This window comes from Passer montanus, unplaced genomic scaffold, assembly GCF_014805655.1.
Source record: "Passer montanus isolate IOZ18808 unplaced genomic scaffold, ASM1480565v1 scaffold3, whole genome shotgun sequence".
Lineage (NCBI taxonomy): Eukaryota > Metazoa > Chordata > Aves > Passeriformes > Passeridae > Passer > Passer montanus.
In genome coordinates this window covers 21921729-21941661 of record NW_024367707.1, presented here as the reverse complement: position 1 = coordinate 21941661, position 19933 = coordinate 21921729, and the positions used below count along the sequence as shown (strand labels likewise).

Here is a 19933-nt window from a genome sequence, read left to right as displayed (position 1 = left end):
TCAGGCCTTTCAGAAGCAATCCTGCTCCAGACCTGCAGCAGTTTGGACAAGAAGTTTTGTCATCCCAAACAGTTTGCGTGCTAGCTTTGATTTTGGAGGAGAGGATGTCTCACTGTTTAAGCCTTAGGAAAGGTTTCCTGGGTTTGGGACTCTCTTTCTTGGGACTCTCTTTCTTTCTAAATATGCTAATCTAGTCTTCTTTTCAGTTAGTGCAGGGAGAGAGAAGTATACAAAATAATTAGACTTTTCCCTTCCCCTTAGCTCATCCTGCACACTCCTACACGAACATTTTACAAATACCTTAGTTTATAGATTTATTTGCACTTAAATCTGTCCTTTTATATCATACATTTGGAATGAAAAATCTCTACTGAAAACCAAACCCAAGGTGAACTATTTAGAAAATACCTAGGAGTTTCTTGACATCATACTGAGTTCAGTGGAAGAGCTGGTGGAGAAGCTTTCTTTCGTTTTTGCATTCACCTTTAGAGAATCCCTAATGAGTTAAAGATTTGGATATTGAACATCAAAACATCAACTTTAAATCATTTTCTCTAGGAATCTTGGATCCTGAGCATGATGGCAGCCTCTGGGGTCTCCTACTGGCTGATGGCAGCATCAGTTGGTCTCAGCACCTCACGAGTTTGAGCTGAAATTTTCCCTTTGCCCTGCCCAAGTGAGTGAAGCTGTGTAGGACTGAACCCTATATGGAGCAGGCAGCTCTGCTATGCTGCACAACAGGTTTGCCCTCAGCACTGGCAGTGGCTGAGGAGGGGGAACGTGCCCTTCTGGAGTCATTCCAGTTGCCCATTTGTCTGGCTGGGGCCCCTTCTGGCCACCAAAGTATAAGTCACTTTAGAAAACTTTAGGGACTCCCCTGTCTGCTTTCTCTCTCTGGCTCCAGATCACAGCATCCCTTCTGTACCAGCTTCCCTTCCCTGGTGGCAGGAAGCTGAGCAGCTTGGGGTGTCTCCCTTGCCCAGCACATTTGTCACCCCAGCTCCAGGGTGGCTGCAGTTTTGAACTGCCACCAGCTGCCTGGAGGTGCTGCATGGCTCTTTTCTTGCTCCTTTTCTTCCTCACCACACTTACCCTTCTTGGGCTGCCAGTGCTCACAGCTGGTGCAGTCAGATTATGGCAATGAAACTGACAGCCTTGAAGCCCTGAATTGAAAGTGTTTCTGCTTGGGACAGCTCTTTTGTCAATCTGCCTTGAGCCGTGAGCCTTCCCTGTGCTGTCAGTGCTCAGGCTGAACCATGCACCAAGAAGCCTGGCTGTGGCTGACAGGCTAAATGAGCTGTGGAGGCAACCAATATGTTTGGAAAGGCATGAGGTGCTTTTTTAGAAAAGCTCTGCAGCTTTGTGCTGCTAGACATAAGCTTTTTTCCTAACCTTGATGCAAGTGTGGTCAGAGATGCTAAGACACTAGCTTTTATTGCTAAGAGATGAGGCATTGGGTTTTCAGTAGTCAGAACTTAAAATTCCCACCTCTGGATCATTGCCTTCACTGATAGTACCCAAAGCTGCTGCTGTAAGAGAGGGTTTCCTGTGCCAAGCATTGGACCTGTGAACAAGCAGCCTGAGGACTTGCTTAAAACAGCCTAAATCTACAAGTAATCTGAAAACAGTGGGAATCCCACTGCAGGAAACTGGGTCAATTATCTGCACTATTCTGCAAGTAAAACATTTGTACTTTGATGAGGAACTGGCAATTGGTTCTCCTAAAAAGAGTAAATCTTTACAGCACAGTTGGTTTGATTCATCAGACCTGGCAGCAGACTACACAAAAAAAATGGTCTTGTGCTTCTCTGTGTCCTTCTCTGGAAAGGCAAGTAGTGCCCCTGGGTTCTTGCCATGCTACTCACCTGAAGGGGCTGCTGGGGTGTGACTGCTTTGTGTTAGTTCCCCTTCCAGGGCAATGAGGGAATGTTACTGTTGGCTATAAGAATAGAACAGTGTGGGATTTTTTTCTTGTCAGAAAGCTAAAGAAATTACATATTAAAACAAAAAAAAGCTAGGAAATTAATAGCTATTCAGCAAGTTGCCCATCACTCTAGAATACAGCCATGCTTTCCCTGTGATGAAAGTTTGTGTTCTTCAGTTGCCCTCTTACAGAAAGGCTGGTACCAGGCACCACAAATGCTAAGGAAAGAAAAATGGAATAGCATCCATTAGTAAATTCCTTCCATGTTTCTGCACTTCTGGTTTTAGTACTCTACCCCTGATTTACCTGTACAAATAAGAGAGGTCTCTGTTTGAGCTGGCCATTGTCCTCAGCCTCTTGGGAAGACAGCCCATGGAAGCTGAGCCATTGGCACTGCAGCCTGCACTCTCCTTGCACCTCACTCTCCCAGGTGATCTTCCAGCTTCTGATGAAGGAGATCTGTGAGAACTGCTGCTGCTTCTGGAGTAAAGCTAATGCTTGTGTTCATCCCTAAAAAACTGCTTAAAGAGTGCAAGCCTTTCCTCCTCCCTTTGCTCCTAGGGCGTGGAAGGGGGAGGATTGCCAATGCACAACAGCAGAACTGTATTTGCCGCAGTGAAGCTGCAAGAACAGCTGGCAGCAGCAAGCCTCAGCCCTTGTGAGCTGGCAACTATTGCAAAATCTGAATTTCAGAAACAAAAGGCCTGACCAACTTCAGCCCTAGAACTTATTCCTCAGAGCTTGTGTGGTTTTCCTCTCTCCGGCACCCTTCTCATGCTCTGGGCTCTGAATGGGATTGGGGAGGAGAGGGGAGTCCCAGATTGATGGCTTCCCTCAGGAAAGCTGCCACAACTGAAATCTTGTGCTTTAACTGTCTGTAGAGTTGCCAGATCCAATTAGTGGATAATTTGTTTTGCTCTCAGGGATACATGAGATGTTTTTGCAAATGCTGAATTATGCAGACAAGGGTTTGATGCATTCTGTTTGCTCCAGGTTGGAAACATTAATAGAAGAGCTGGGGGACCTTGAAGCCAAGTGCAAATGCTGTCATCTTGCAAATCTTGAGGGTGAAGAGTAGCTCTCCTTTAGTCCGCCTGTGTCACCTCACTGGACAGCCTGGCCTAGGCTTGGCCCGTGAATGTCTCATCCTTGGTGCTAGCAGTGATACAGACACAAGTGTGTCTTCCAAAGCCACCAACACATGGACCTGCTCAGAGAAAGCACTAATGCTTTTGTGGGGGCAAGGACAATGAGCAGTTTGGTTTCTAATATAAAGTAGAGGTCTCATATTGTACATCAATAAATATTTGGCAGGAATGAAACTCTAAAGCCGATGCCTTGGAGTAAAGAGTTTTAAAAACACAACTGTACTTTCCCTGGGCTGTTCTGAAGAAAAAGCTGCACTGTAAAGAAAACCCCAACTCTTGGCTGTACAAATGCATGAGCTGTTCTGCTGTTACTGCTGCTTCTGAAGTCCAGTTCATTGAATTTGCCAGGGCAGTTTTCTGCTGTAAAAACTGTAAAGTAAAATAATAGGGGATGAGGGTAAAAGTATGGGGAGAGCACTGAGAGAACTTCAGAGAGGAGCAAGGCTGAAATTGTTTGCTGTCAGGGTAGAGGGTCCACAGCTTGAGGCCCTTTCCCTGGAAAAGCTCACTCCAAGCAGTAGCTGGAGCATGGTGTGTCACTTCACCACCTCTCCTCTCCTTTTGCACGTGGAGCAGATGTTCAGACCTCTCAGACTTTGCCCATCTGGTGTCTCACTCAGCACAGGCAGTTTGGAGAAGCAGTGCCAGCCCATGGCTACCTGCTTAGGCCCACGTGAAGTGAATGCTGTGGCCATTAAAATCTATTTCTAGATTCAGGGCCTATGTTCAAATGCTCTGTAAGCACTGCCCTGTGCCTTCCTTTCTCTTGTAGCAGGGATGAAGAACCAGCCCAGTCTGTGTCAGGCAATTTTTGGTAGGTGATCTGTGTGCAAGTAGTAGAAAGCTGCACTTATTTCTGCCAGACAAGCCACTGTCCCTGCTGTGCCACCCTGCCTGGAGCTGGGAAGGGGAGACAGGTGGCAGCAGCCTGGCAGGCTCTGCCCCATAGGACCTGGAACCCCTTGGGCAGTGGCATAATGGTCAGGCTCCTGTGTGCTATCTGCAAATGCAGGGATGATGTCAAAACGGCCCAGGACCAAAGCTGTGTGCCAGCTGCCCTGTAGTGAGGGGAGACCACCATTTCCACATAGTTTTCTGTCACTTCAGAACTCTGTTCCAGCTAACAATTTTTTGGGCCATGTAATGGTGATGTGATCAAAGTCTGTCTGAAACACTAAAATCTAAAGGGATATGGGTAAGAGAAAACACAGAGTTGCTTGAACATTACTCAAAATATTTTAATGTACATGCTGTAGCCACATTAAAGAAGAGGAAAAAACATCTTACAGAGATGAAAGACGCCAAAGGATGTGATTTCATCATGCCAGAAGCTGTATGTTTCAAAGTGACTGAAGCCAATAGCATCAAAATGCTCTTTTTCTGGTGTATGAAAACCAGATCAAGAGGCACGGAAAGGGAAGAGCAAATATGTATTTAACTGATAGATTAGGCTGTTCTGATCCATCAGGTAAAGATGCAGTCCTGTGGTTTTTAGGGTTTTTAAACAGATATAATTTGGTATAAAGAGTACTTTAAACAGTTTTACTCATATATACCTTGTGGGCTGGAACAGCTGTGCTATGTTGGGTAGATAGTTAGGTATTTACAGAGAATGATGTCTGATGGAGAACATGTCAATATGCAAGAAACCCCTACCAGGTACAGTGGGTTTGAGTCACACACCAGTGAGTGTCAGCCAAGGTGAGTGTGGTACCTGGCTCTGTCACGATGTGGAAGGTGGAATTTGCAAGCTGAGCAGCCTGTGGCACAGTCTGTGCTCACAGGGGTACCCTGCAGTGAGCCCAGCTCCACCTCAGCCCTGCCTGCCTCTGGGTGGGAATAAGGGCACTACACTCCTGCCAAACCAGCCTCTCAGAGCTCCCCCATTTCTCTCAAGCCCTTAAAGAAAATAAGAACAAGATTCAGCTGATGTAACAATACTTCTGAGTACCACTGGCCAGAAACAGATCTCAACTACTTTCCAAACCACTTATTACAATCAGTGGATGTTTTGATAATAGAGGTTAAGCCCACTCTAGGGAAGATCTGTAAGTACAGTTGGCTTCTAGGCTAACACTAACAGGAGTTTAGACAAGGGCCGTGTGTGGACATTATTATCCAGTTGTCCCTTTGCCAGTGTTGCTGGCAAAGCTCCATTCCTTAATCACTGACAGATTTTTCTCCCTCACCAGGCTCAGAAGTGTCAATAGAAGGGAACAGCTGCTTGTCTGGAGATGAGGACTTAGCAGTTGTACTCAGTTTAGCAAAACTGTCTCTTTTCATTCCACTCCCACCCAGTTAAACCACCCTCTTCTCAAGTGGACTCCTCACCAATTTTCCAACAGGCCATTGATCCCAGATGCTGCCATAACTCAGGCCTGAGGACAAGTGAAGTCAGAGCACTGCCCATAGTAATACCTAATGCCACTGAAAGATCTAATGCCATACATGCTGAACAGCCTCTGCTACTCCATACTTTTCAAAAGCCAATGAGATACAGAAGGATGTAACATAGGGAAAGTTGCATGACAGCAAAATACTGTACAGCAAAAAAAAAATGAAAACTAGTATCTTCTAAATTCTCCCTAACTAATAGAAACAAAGTAGTGTGACAACTACTTTGGAGAAAAGATGGCAGTAAACAGCAAAGGGAGATGGAGTAGACCTCCTTAGAAGAAATAAAAATGAAGAAAACATAGGCCTAAGTGACTGGAATGACTTTGCAACACAGGGCTTGTTCTCCCTGCTTTGCAGAGACCCTGTTGTGGGAGCAAGCTGCCTGGCAGGCAGTGACAGCCTGCCCTGCCAGCCCATGGGATTTCTCAGTAGCCTCCCTCAGGACTGCCCACTTGCCAGGGAGTTCACTCAGCACCCTACATATGGGAGCTGCACACACCAGAGCCCTCTTTTCTCTTCCCAGGTTCAGTGAAGCCATATTACTCTTCCACCAGTGAGCTTTAGGGGACTCCTTTCCAAGTGAGGATTTTACCAGTGCGGATGGAACTGGGCTAAAAAGAACCAGAAGGGATTTTCCCTTCTCTCCCCTGCTGAAGCAGCTGCAGAGCAGCAAAGGCTGTCACAGACCCTGCCAGAAGGGACATGAATGAGCACTGCTACTCTGTCAGCATGGTCCTTTGTGCAGAGCCCAGCTCATCAGAGAGAATCAGACTAAAGCAACTGAACACATGGCTGTTCCAGACACGTGCAGGGTGCACTGCAGTGGCCAGGTACCTGACACTGCTTAGCTGTTGTCCAACTGTTTGCACAGACTGTGAAAGAATAAAAAATTTTGAGAAACTCAGACATGCATCCGTGCATTTAATCAGCTACTAAAGTAGCAAGTTAGAGCAGGGTACCCTATAAACAATTTTTAAGCTCTTAAAAAGGAAAAATTTAATCTCTTCTACTTCAAGTACAATGCCTTCTTAACACACGATGCGCAGGAAGATACAGTGTGTCAAGACCTACAGGTACCAAACACAGACATTCTGAGCATGACTTGTAAGAAGCCCACTCTCAGTACAAAAAAGTACCAAATGCTGGACCAAATCGCTCCCCAAGAAGAAGGTGACAGTGTTCTATTTACAAGAAAATACTGCTTCAGTTAAAAATGCTAAAAACCATTCTCTTGAGTTCATATAAAAATAATTATGTCTATGTATGCACACACATATTTACACACATTTATGGCTTTCAGTGCTTCAACTTTCTCCAGTAAATGAGGAAAGATAAATACTCCATTACTACTTTTTCTCCTCAGGTTTTTCAGCCTCTGCTTCTGCAACTGATAAACTGCCACTACCGTATTTTTTCACTCGGGTTTCTACTCTGGCAAGTCTCTGTTTCACCTTTTGTTGAGATGCAGTGTATTCTGCCATGAGCCTTGCAAACCTAGTCTGCAGCGTATCCAGAGCTACTTCAAGTCGTCCTATTTTTTCTTCCAAGTCTTTTGGGTCAGCTCCCGCTTTTGCTGCCTCCTCATCTATTAAATTGTCTTTCATCAGAATTTGACGTCCTTTCTCTTCCAGAGCCTTTTTGGCTTCTGGATATTCTGTGAGGGCTTCCATTAAATCATCCTTAGACAAGCAGAACAAATCAGAATAACCAATACTCCTAATGTTGGCTGTCCTCCTGTTGCCAGATTTGCTACCTTTGATGTTTAGGATGCTAATTTCACCAAAGTAGCTGCCATCGCTTAGGACTACAAATTGGGTTATGCCATCATCTGCCACCACAGCCAATTTTCCCTCTTTAATAATGTACATTTCTCTTCCAATATCTCCTTTTTTGCAAATGTAGTCACCAGGACTGAAGACCGTAGGTTTCAGCTTCAGCACCAGCTCAATGAGAAGTCCAGCTTCGCAATCCTGGAATATACGCACTTTCCTCAGCGTGTCCAAATGGACATTGATGGCAATTTCAGCCTTCAACTTGTCAGGCAGATTTTTGAGAACTTCCTTCTCATCTACTGTTTTCTTGTTGGTCCAGAGGTAATCAAACCACTTAATAACCCTGGCTTCCAAGTCCTTAGTCACCTTTCGGAATTGCATGTACTGTTTAATGGAATCCACTTTGGCCTGGAACTCTGCCCTGGAAGCATTCATGTTGGAAATCATGGAGCCGACGTTACCGACAATGGTGGCGAAGATGAGCACGCCCACCAGGAAGTCGATGACCACGAAGAGATACTCCTCGTCCTTCACCGGGGGCGGCGTCTCTCCGATGGTCGTCAGCGTGAGCGTGGACCAGTACAGACTGTAAATGTACTTCCTGGACAGGCGCGCGTACTCCGGAACGGACACGTTGGGATACACCCAGGTGTCGGTTCCAAACCCGATCACCTTCGATATCGCAAAGTATATGCACGCGTTCCAGTGGATGATGATGAGAATGTATAACACCAGATTGCCAATACGGAACATGTTTGGATAATTTGTCCTGGTCTCAGTACGGTCAAAGAACTCAAAGAGCCGAGCAATCCTCAGCAGGCGGTTAAATCGGAGCTCGGGGTAGTTCAAACCAAGCTTGAAATATGCCAGGTCTGTTGGCACAAGAGACAGCACGTCCAGTTTGAACTGCACAGTTTTGGTATAATGTTCTCGTAATTTCTTCTCATCCTGAACTAGCAAGCCTTGTTCAAGGAAGCCTTTGGAGAATAAAAAGATTTTACTTGTTAGAAAAAAAATACCATCAACAGTAGTGAGTGACTTACATTTCAGGCCTAAGAATGTTAAAATTTGTACCGTTATGCCTACGGACATTGAGGTCATTTAATTGCATATTTAAATATTTCAATCAAGTTTCACAGCTGATATATAATGACTAAGAACAATGACTCTATTATCACCACAGTGCTCCCTGAGGCTTTCCACTCTTTTCTGCAACAGCTGTATCTTTTTCTTTTAAGTATCTCTGCGAAAAAAAGAGGGATATTCAAGTGTCTAATTTTTCATGAATCATTGGCATGAGTCATAACTAAAGTTAAGCAAGTGTGTATAAAATAGGAGTGGAATATTTTAAAATAAATATCAAGAATAAGTAGATATAATAAATTGCTGGAAACTTTTTCCAAATAATATAGATATCCTTGAGATAAAGAAATGCAGTTACCCCCCTCCCTAAGTCATGTTTTTCCTCTTGTGTCCAATGTTAAAACTGACATGATTTTCCTTGGGTTGCACTTGGTGTTTCTAGTGAGAGGGCTACTAAGCAGACTCTCACACATCAACATTTTTTCATTCCAAAGGCTTTGAAAAGTATTACATTAAAAAAATTTACAAGTAGATATAAACTGCGGTGAGAGACCTTTACTGCAGACAGTACAGTCACAGTGCTCTTTTGTGCCTCCAAGGGCATTGAAAATGTTCCACAAGGAACAGCCTATATGCACTGTAAAATGCTTGCTGCAATTGCAATGGAGATATCCAACTGTCAGCCCATTGGGCCACTCAGGAGAAAATGTCCACTGAGAAAAAACCAAAATATTCCTGGTATATCCCAGACATTTTACTAACCCTTTAGCAACCTACAAGGCACCTGTAGCTTTCTCCTCTGCTGAGGAGCACCAAGCTGCATTTCTTTGTGCTCTACACAGCACAGTATTTCTGGAATGTATGGTTCATCTGTAAATGCCACATCTATTTGTGTGTATCTGGCTTTGGATCTGCAAACTGGCATCAACTGCAAATGGAAGTAGTTCCTGTGCCATGCATGTGCTGCCTCCCAGAACACTGCTGAAAAAGCTGGTCAAATATGCCCTTTTATACAACTAAACAGAAAAGCTGGCCAGAATGATCAATTTCTGATACACAGTTATAAAAAATAACTTTGAAAACACCTTCCTCCTGAAAGGAGATAATATCTCTCAGCTTTTTGTTCCCTTATGGAACTAAAGTCTTACAGTAAAATAATTTGAAAGCATTAGAACACAGGGTGTGCTAAACACAACCAGCTGCTGAGACATGACGCTTTTCTGTTTCACAGTGCACAGTCACCAGGTGAACTGCAGTTCAACTGGCCCTGCAGCTAGACAGAAATGCACCATGGAGAAGCTGCTGATCAGAGTAGTCATGGGGCTACCTAGATCTCAGCTCCAAGGCAGACCCTGCCCTCAAATAGCAGAAAGTCTCACTCTTCCCCAGAGGCTTCAAGAACCTCTGTCCCCAGGGCAGATGGACCTTGCGGACTCACACAAAAAGGCAGCAGGCAAAGGCAGAGCCAGGAGGAACTCTTAAGAGACAAAGATTTTGCCACCTAAAAGAAGTGACTTCTTTCTTGGAATGCCTGGAACTACAGCAGACACCTGCACTGAAGCATTTGAGAGACAGCTCCAGCAATTCTGCAGTTGCAAGCCAGGCCTGAAAATTCAAATTCCAGTCAGGCTTTAACAGCCATATAATCGTTATCAGGATAACCAATGGAAATTTATAACTTGCTTTGCCTGGACATGCCTAATTTCTGCTCTGTTCTTTCCCATTACATTAACAGATATGTAACTGCAGAAGGTAAATTTAGCTGGCACAGTTGACATTTTAACTGCATAAAGAAGATGAACACCCCTCCCCATTCTGCCCCAAATACAGCACTCTTGTGATTTTGGCTGGTACCTGAAACTGACTTTCCTGTTGAACAGGGTACTTGCTAAGTTTAAGAATCTGGCTTGCCATGGGTTGAATGCTTCCCACATGACATCATTTTTAGCCCATCTTGCAATTATGTTTACAGCTTCTCACAAGCCATAATTAACATCAAGCTGTCAGCACAACTTTAGATAAATAAATAGATAAAAATGGATAAGATGTTAAAATGAAAGATCTAAAATTACTCCAATTTTTAAATGATCAGTGTTGTTTTGGACCCTTTCAAGGGATATTTTTAAGCTGTGTCTGTACCAGTGAAGAGAATGAGACAGGAGATGTTTTCTGACCCAAGACTAGCTACCATGACAGTTTTTATTCACATGTAAGTTCCTCCAGGCCCCTCCAAAACCACCACCATGAACAGCACCCAACCTCTGCTGTCCTAGCTGTCCCCAGACACTGGGTGCTCACTGGCATGGACCAAAATGTAAGCACCAAAGTACATCAAGGACTATTCAGCAACTTGGTGACATGGATCACTGCACATCATTGCTTAGGCCTACACTATCACCTTGCTCAGTTTAAAACAGACACCACTTTAAGGCTGGAATCTCAGCCTGCCTGGATTGCAGAAACAGGGACAAGAGGCTGATGAGAACACTTCACACATAGCATGGCACAGCCCTCAGAGATCCTCTGGGCTCACACTTCCTCCAGGAAGGCAGGACCTAAACAGGTTCCTGAGTTAACCCTATCCTATCACCAGGCAGTGGGAAACCCTGCCAGGACCTCACAGAGGCTGCAGGAAGCACAGATGGTGGCAGAGGGGCCACACTGCCTGTTCCAGGCATAGGATCACAGACTGAAGGCTGAGACAGGTGCCAGGTCTTGCACTTGACCAACTCAATAACCACTTCTGTCCAGGATGCTGCACAACTTGGTTAAGAGAACAGCACTTGTGGGGTGCAGTTGGTTTCCTGCCCCAAGTGCCCTATTGTCCCTTCCCCACACAGCCTGTTACAGTGGCTATGCACTCAGCATCTGGCACTCCTGTTACTGACAGAACTGAATTTAGAGACAAGTGAAGAGCAAGTGTTGGAAAGTACGGCCTTCAAAAATCCAAGCTGATCAGACACTTCATCTTCCAAAAGCCACCACTGTTGCACTCTGACAGGATATTACAGTGGTCATACCTCACAGGGGATTTTTTGTTTCCAGCCTTTAAATACATGCAGTATTAGAAAACAAATCCCAGAAAGACTCACCTGTTCTGAACCTGACAAACATGTCAATAACATAGATAATATCAGAGAGATAATCCAAGAACAGCCACATTTTAACATGGTCCATCTGTAGCTCATCAAAGCAGGCTCTAAAGAAACAAAAATAAAAAAAAAATAAATTAGGCCAACTGCATAAGCAGAGTACTTGCATTACATGCCCTAGCAGCACATTAGTGCACATTTCTTTTCCAGAAATATTGCAGCATATCTTCATGTGCAGACATCTGCACACTAGAGCGATGTCCAAACAGATACCAGGATCTTTCAGAATTCAAAGTGTTCTGGACAGGAATAAAACTCAAACACATAAATGCCACACAAGTGCACTTATGGAGGATTACACATATCCCTACAATCAAAAGTGCATCAGATTTCACGGGATACGTATCTCCATGAAGATAATTCCCAAATAAAAGATTTGTTTCTCAATGGCAAGCCATTCTCATATTTCCCTACCACCTTACACAGTGTAAGGAAACCATTTCTACAGCTCACCATCACTTTCACTGAAACTGATTTCTACATTCTACCATGGAAAATAAATACTTGAGTTATAGCTTCTGCCCTTCGAGCATCCAAAAGATGCATTATATGAATTTAAGAGGCCCCACCACTGCCCACATCCCTCCTTTCTCCTCTCCTAGGTGGTGGGAAGCCTTCATCCCTGGGATGCAGGGGCCAGGACACAGCTCAGCTGCCAGCCGGCAGGTGGCACACAAAGGCCACACCAGCGCTCATGAGGACACTCACTGCAAGTTACATCCACCTGCTCTTACAAAAAAAGGGGGAAAAAAAGAAACACTGGCAGTCTATTCCCAGTGTACACACATCACACATCCCTAAGGGCTTATGAACTGTAAACCTTCTAGGTAAGTCACTCAAAAGATACTGCAGGGAGATAAGAGGGTGATTTACACAGGAAACATAATGACTGAAATGCAGAATTGTTATTAACTTAAATCCATACCTGCACACTAGCATACACCAGTTATAGAACACGGGTGCTGCAATTACAGTCAGCCAGTTGTAGTACAGATTGCTTGAAGGATCTATCACAAAGACCTCCTTCTTCTGCCTGGAAAGTAAAACATGCAGATTTACACTGGAAATGTGAGCAAGCAACCTGCTGGATTTCCCTCTTCTTGAGGCTGCTCATTTCAACATGAACTCACAGCTGCCTGAGAAGACAAAGTATCCATGCAGGCAGTGCAGATGAGACACCAGATATCCCATATAGCTCTACTTCTTTGTTTGACAAAGCTTTGGAAAAATTACGTAAGAGTGGAAAGGAAAACACAGACATTCATATCTCCCAGGCTGAAACCCACAGCCTTCTGTATTAAGCCCCAAACTGAAAAAACCCCTTCAATTGTTAAATGTGTCTTATTATCACTCAGATTAGGTTATATTTCATTGGTAGAGCAAGAGCCTTCCTTTGGAGGCAAATTATTGATTTTTTAGCAAATTCTATTATGGAAATGACTGTATAAGCATGCATTTGAACAAGTAAACCATGTAGGTATTCAAATACATGTCTGTACAAGTAAGAAACTCTGTGTGCATATGCATATGCAGTGTGTGTGACTAGAGCTAAACATGTAAAGGCAAATTTCACACATCCAGTCCTGGCTCCTTAGGCCTCACAACAAGGAAGTGATGCCAAAGGAAGCAGACAGGCCTGGAATGTAAAGATCTGAAGAACAGCATGGCTAATGGCACAGGGTATGCTCAGAAGTGCCCACCTCCAGCATGAGAAAGGTTGATATGGAACAGAGAGCAATTAGGCTTCTAATCAGAGGAAATAAACACCAGTGGATTTGAGGTCCACAGATGCAGAATTATTTCAACAGTAAAACTGTGATCTGTGGACTGTATAATAGTGTGCAGAATATGCAGTGAGGCAGTGCTTGAATATGTATTTGTGGGACTTTTCCTAATCTCCAAGAATGCAAATATATTAAAATATAATGGTAATTTATTTCAAATCTGTGTTTATTTCTGGCATTGCCATTGCTGTCAGCTGAATACCCAGGCAATGCAAGTAAAGGAAGCAGTTTTAATCTAAAATGTATTTACTTTACTTCATCTTCACTACTGGTTTTAACCATTTCTTCTAGCAAACTGATCACCACCTCAAAACTGCTGACCATGAAATATGGTTGTTATACATCAGAGTATACTACCTTGTAGACATTAAAATTTTAATTTTCTTTGAGAAAATGTTTTAAAACATCTTGGCTACTGTGAACTCATGCTTTCACTGCATAGTAATTAAAGCCAAAATAGAGTGCTTAGAACAAAGGCTTTGTAATTGGAAAAAAATTAAAAGCTTTGATTAATAAAGATCTTGAGATCAATCAGATTCCATTTGGAATGTCCTCATGTCTATATAGCAGGTGCCACCATATACACACATACAAACCTACAATATATTGCTGCAACATACTCCTTAACTGTGAAATGCACTCAAATGCATTCTCTTTTTATCTGCCATCATCATTACTTTTAATCACTGGTAATAGTAAATTGCACTGTATTTGGGTCAGCTTTAAGGAAACAAAGCAAGAATGGGATCCATTTCTGTCAAAAGCATTCAAATTGTCTCCTTTTGTTGCAGAAATGCACTATTCCCTAACCAACAGAAGGAAATTTAGTGATCACTAGCAATGAACGCCACCATATTAGGCAACTAAATAACTAGTCAGTGAAGTAAGTAAACTTATTAGCAAACTTTTACTTTTCTTCATGTACGATATTTCTACATGGCAAGATGAACCAGACTTTTGGTTCATCTGCTCTGAATCATTATGGAAATTCTGGAACAATGAAAAGTCTGTGCAGCTCTGCAAAGCAGGCTGCTGCCCTAAAGTGCTGTCATAATTGAAAAGTGATTTCAACTCAAAGTGACCAGAGGTAACTCAATTCCCTTTTACTGACATAGGCAGCTGTTTCTAAAAGATCTAAACACAGGTCTTTAAGACAACTTTGCTGAGCAGTTGAAACCTTCCCAAAGGGGAAAATGTATTAAAGATTTGACAGGCTAAGAATCTGCAGTCTACAGAACAATTGTAAACATTACAATGAAATGCTATACCATGTTTTGTAGTTACAATCACACATTCATGCTTTATACTTACTCTTCCTTTTTTTTATCATCTTTTTTGTCATCTTTTTTGTCATCTTTCTTTTCCTCTTTTTTCTCCTCTTTCTTTTCCTCTTTTTTCTCCTCTTTAACCTCTTTCTTTTCTTCCTTTTTGCTGTACAACATAATGCAAGGCTTAGCAGTATTACCAATACTGAGCAATTAAGGGAGAGGGGGGAGGTTTGGGAAACTATTCTAAACTCCAGACAGAATAGGACAGGGATCCAACTGGAAAAAAGGGTTCTCAAGCTGAGACCTCTCACCCTGACACCACCACACCATCACATCAGGTAACCAGCTGGCTGATTCTCTGCATTAGTCACCCACACCTTCTTGACCTTTTCAGACATCAGGGTACCTACCAGGCTGATTTCAAATAAATGCATTCAGTTTGATTGACTTTAAGGACCCAGGCACTTAAAAAGATAGCTATCAAATGATGACAGAATGTGAAATGGCTTAACAAACTGTCAGCATTCTTTGCACAGCCAAAACCTCAACTTGACTGTCTGAAGCTTTCATAGTAATTATAAAAAATGAGGATGAATCTCCACTCATGATTCTTTAAAATCAGCCAGATGTTAATTAATTATTCGCCTCTGGATCCGAATTGCCCCATTCTTATGTTTGTCTGAACAGAGGAGTCTTGAAATATGTTAACTTAGGCAGACAGGCCCACAAATAATTTTCAAACCTACAGGAAGTTAACATCTTTCTCAAGATGCTTAATCTTAAAGCTAGATTTGCTACGTAGCTTGGTCAAGAATAATGTAATGTGTTGTGAAGAATGGTGCTCACTTGCACAAGCAGAAAATCCATAATCTGAGATCTCATTCTTTTTTATTTGAAACATTTCTAGTCCTTAAAGCAGAAAATGTCCCTGTTAGACAGAAAGTCTAAGAGTGTTCTTCACACTACAGTTTATGTGGATAACAAAACTCTCCACACGTAACATCAGGTGTGAATGAAAGCCATGGATTCCTGCTCCCATGAGAGCTCTGTTTTCTCCTCTGTACTGCCAAGACTGCCAAGACTGGGTACTTTGCACTGGTGTCAAGAAAGGACAAGTGAGTTTAATGACAGCAACATCCCACAGCAAGGACAGAATCTGTAATATTCTGCTTACACGACTTGTGCTTTCCATGCACACCTGCTCACAGTGCTCAGACAGAAAGGTCTGTGCTGCGAATGGCAGTCACATCTAGGAAAGTGCTCAATACAGGGAGAAAGAAGTGCTCCAAAGGCGATGACAGCCACCAATTTTAAGATAGTAGCAGCTTTCACCCATCAGCAATGAGCACCTGTTCCAGTTCTTACCCTTAGACATTTCTGCAGTGATGCACCACCACAGTGTACTTTGGAAAAGCCAAGACTCATTTGATAAAAAACACCGAGACCCCACGCTCTGCCACATCCAGGGAAATGCCTACCAAGCTGACCAACGCCACTGACACCTGCAAAATTACACAGTACAAGGGAGCAGCACTGGAGGAGAAAAGAACCTTTGGCTTGACTGATCTTCTATTTCTACTTGCATCTCAAATCAAAGAAAGAGATTTTCATTTACCAAAGCTGATTCCTACACAGCAGTGGGAACTGCTTCTCAAAAATTTATTTCTCTGGACTGACTGTCCAGAACTTTACCTCTTCATTTTCCAATCTGCCTGTTTTTACTGTTTAAAAAACACATTAGGGTTTCACTTCAGATTACCATGCATGGTGTCTGATTTAAAGGCAAATGCACAGTTCCTGTTGTTAGCATTAATTTTGCTCCTCAATACTTCAAATGCCTGGTATTCTTACCAGAAAGGAAGAATTTTCAGTAAGCAAAATTTTCAAAGGGCAGGACCACCTGTACATTTGTGGATCTTTTTATGCAGGGAAAGTAGGCTGAGATCAAGAATCAGTTAAAAAGTCTCAGTGATGGTGAACTTTCGAGGGAGTATTTTGACAATTCCAACTGCCCCCTATGTTTGTGCTTTATTTTTTAAAAAGTGAAAAAACTTTATTTCACAGAGCATCTAATGCCAACACTTACTTTTCTCTGGCCCGAGATCGCCTACAAACTCATCTATCAACTACAGGTACCTTTTGTAAATGAGTTTCTTCAATTCATGTTGCCTCTGTTTATTTTTCTGTTGCGGTAACTCCCAATTTATCATACTCCCGTCTGCTTGTAGTCTGACTGGAAGTTGCTCAGAGGAAAATGTTTGCCATAATCAAAGACTTGAAAGCATCATGTACAGTTTCCCCAGACATGGCACACTTAGGTCTTTAACATAGTGAAAAGTCCACATTCCTTTTTCTTTACCAGTAACATTGAGTAAACTGGAATCCAGTAACTATAGGAACAGTTTGTGTCTGTCCTCTTGGACCCCAACACAGCAGCATCCATGCTGTTTCTAAGCTGTGTGCAGCTTTAGACTTAGAAACCTTTTTCATCAGCCCTTATAAAAACACTGTCATAGTCTTTGAATGACTCAAATATTTGCATTTCTCATCTGTCAAGTACTCTGCAAATCAAGTATGTTTGAGACTGTCGGGCAGGTAGACAGACAGGTCTTGTCTTCGTTTAAAAACAATGAGACAGTGAAAGGATGAGAGTTTTGCCCAAGGTACCTGAGTCATTGTCAGAAACAGAGTAAGGCAGAAGTATTTCTGTCCTAACCAGTCCTTTGGGCTCCATCTAGCAGGCTGGCTCCAAGCTTATAGCACTTCTTTTATATCAGTCTAAATAAAAGCCTTCATATTTCTGTCACTGTTCACTGCACACAGATTTTCCTTTTGAATAAAAGTTATGCAAAACAAACTGAAAAGTTGCTTTAGGAGCAGAAAGGTCTCTTGTTCAGCTATGTGCACAAAGGTTTTGCAGCATCATTCAAAATGTACAGTTTAAACTTGCCTATGATAGAATTATTGGGAGAAAAAAAACCCAAGAGTTTTCTAGAAGTATTTCTGACACAATCAGAAGATGTACTGATTACTTTGAAGTTTTTTGTTTTCATCTGGAAAGTAATGAAAAAAACCTACTACCATTATGCATGAGAACAGATCTGCTACTGGATACTAAAGAGCAGATATGTCTTCAGATTGCTGTGGTCTAAGACAACCTAAACATCAATGTAGGGTGATTTTAAATTACAGGAGCTTTTCACATTTTTAAATCAATTTCTCTTTGGTGTAATACTGTGAAATAGCTTGTCAATTATATAAAATAAACTCAAAAGGACAGCTTCTGTCAGACATTCTGTGGCAATATATGGTGCTTGTCACTCTCTCTAAAATGACAGTACCTGCTGAACTGAAACACACACTTTTAAAAGATGGACATATAAATGGGTTTTGGTGTCCTAATCAGTATCCACTTCTCATCTGACAACCTGAAATTTTTGGGGCACTTGATTTGCAAAAAGGGACCAGTGTGTTAAAAGAGGAAAACCACTATTAGAAAGTTTACACATGAATCTCATTTAAAAACTGAAAAATGAATGCATCAATTGGTAATGCAGTAAAATCAGCCAGCTGAACTACAGAAGGCAGGGACTAAATGCTTAGTCAAATTCACTCCTTGAGAGGAAGGGGTAACTTCAGACAAAAAGAAGTTCACAGGGAGCACAAAGGATGCTTTTCATACTAAGAAAACTAGACCTTCCTCTACAATAAAACTATACTCTTAGGAAAGGCTTAGCAAGAACTAAGGAGTTTATACTACAAATGTTACTAGGCTAGACAGGGAAAAAGAGAAGGTGCTGGTAGTAGCAAGGTCTTTGGAAGTCAGCAGTACTTACTCTTCATTGGTGTTGTTGCTAAAGTTGACATTGAACCTGGCCAAGGGCCAGTGACTGCAAACAAGTTAAATCAAACACATTAAAGAGTGTAAGTAAAGGCCGCTGGTGTTTCACGCACGTGTTTACCGACATGACAGACGGACTCACGAGCTTCTCACAGAGGCACTGATAAGATTAGCAAGGTCAATTTTGACTGTTGTGATAAGCCCCTTTGCATAACTGCTTCAAGGCACCAGTTCCTTTCTGTCATGTGCCTGGCATACACATTTATGACCACATCTGATGTCTGAAGCCTGTTCTTAGGCGTATTAGTGCATAGCAAGATGCACCTCACTATTTTTAGCCCTGTACTCATTGGGCTACTATTTTAAGCTTTCTTCAATCCTTTCAAGTCCTCTTCACAGATGCAGTGTCAAGGCTTGTGGATAAGTAATGAGCATACCTACCCATTGCTGCAGAATTAAGCCTTCATTATCCAACAACTGAGAGTTACTGTCAACCAGCAAAACCATAAAACTGAGAAGGCAAGGAATTAATTTCAAACAGCCTTATGTAGAGGTTTGTTGGCCCATGATCAAGGTTGTTCTCTCTAATTACTTCCCATCTGCAGTTGCTACTGATCCAGACACCTGAGAAATCAGGCAACAGTCTGGCTAATTCAATAAAAAGTGCTCTTGAGATGATTTTCCAAGAAGCAGATCAAGTGAAGATAATAAGGCCACATTGGACTACAACAAATCAAAGTAACCTGTGTAATGCATAGACCTTCAAAGGTTTTTGCTTTAATCTGAATTGCTTGCTAAGATTTTTGAAACTTATTACTTGCTTACCTACCAGTCTTTAATTATACAAAAAATATAGGAGTCTCTGCTTCAAAGCCTAATGCCAAACAGAAAGTCAGCTTTTGTCTTGGGATTTCATTTTACCATTTTAGCTGGAGTTAAATTTAAAACACCGTATCATACATTTATGAGTAATAATAATTCATCACGTCAAAGAACTGTAAACACATAAAGGTTTCTCTTTTGTTTTACTGGAAAAAATTAAGACCAAACCTGCCTTCCATACCAAAGACCACATATGTGTTAGTAACTGAAGTCAGCATCCAAATGATTTTGTCATTTTTGCATCAGAAACTTTCTGTAATGTTATCAGATGGACTTCTGAGTAGATATAACAAAGCAATTACACATTTTGCACAACTGCTTCTTTAGAGCTTCCTAACACTTACAGATAATGCACATTAAGATCCTGAAAAGCCAAAAGTAGAAACATCCTAGATTCTTGAGACAGAAATTGCATTCTCCTCAGTAGAGAGCAGTTTAGCAACATCAAGTTACATACGATAAAATTCCACTTCTGAGAAATTACTCTGCCTGAAGCAGCATGACCAAAATCCTTTACTTCAAGATCTTGGTCACAGCGTGTTTGAAGAAGAAAATCTGTTGAAAGGGCGATACTTCAGTTATCTGAAGATTCCTGGGCAGCATTAGATACTCTGTTATCTCTCACACTAAGCTCCTTACTCTCTTCTTAAAATACAACTTACATCCTAATTACCAAGAAAAC

General features: G+C 42.1%; 2 protein-coding genes across 3 annotated transcripts in view; one reads left to right on the top strand and one right to left on the bottom strand.

Moving 5' to 3' along the window:
* Nucleotides 1-3383, top strand: part of UBE3A (ubiquitin protein ligase E3A) — a 60730-nt gene extending 57347 nt beyond the window's left edge. Inside the window, exon 15 of the transcript XR_005628044.1 lies at nucleotides 2918-3383. The gene's annotated coding sequence lies outside the window, so the exon portion shown is untranslated. The remainder of the gene's footprint in view (nucleotides 1-2917) is intronic.
* A 906-nt stretch (nucleotides 3384-4289) lies between these two features.
* Nucleotides 4290-19933, bottom strand: part of CNGA3 (cyclic nucleotide gated channel subunit alpha 3) — a 30921-nt gene continuing 15277 nt past the window's right edge. Inside the window, exons 5-8 of one of the 2 annotated variants that reach the window (XM_039714084.1) lie at nucleotides 14572-14691; nucleotides 12402-12509; nucleotides 11417-11523; nucleotides 4290-8218 (exon numbers count right to left, since the gene is read on the bottom strand). In XM_039714084.1, coding sequence (XP_039570018.1) covers nucleotides 6816-8218; nucleotides 11417-11523; nucleotides 12402-12509; nucleotides 14572-14691 — 1738 coding nt within the window. In that variant the 3' untranslated portion in view covers nucleotides 4290-6815. The remainder of the gene's footprint in view (nucleotides 8219-11416; nucleotides 11524-12401; nucleotides 12510-14571; nucleotides 14692-19933) is intronic. The other variant, XM_039714085.1, reaches the window with a different exon arrangement.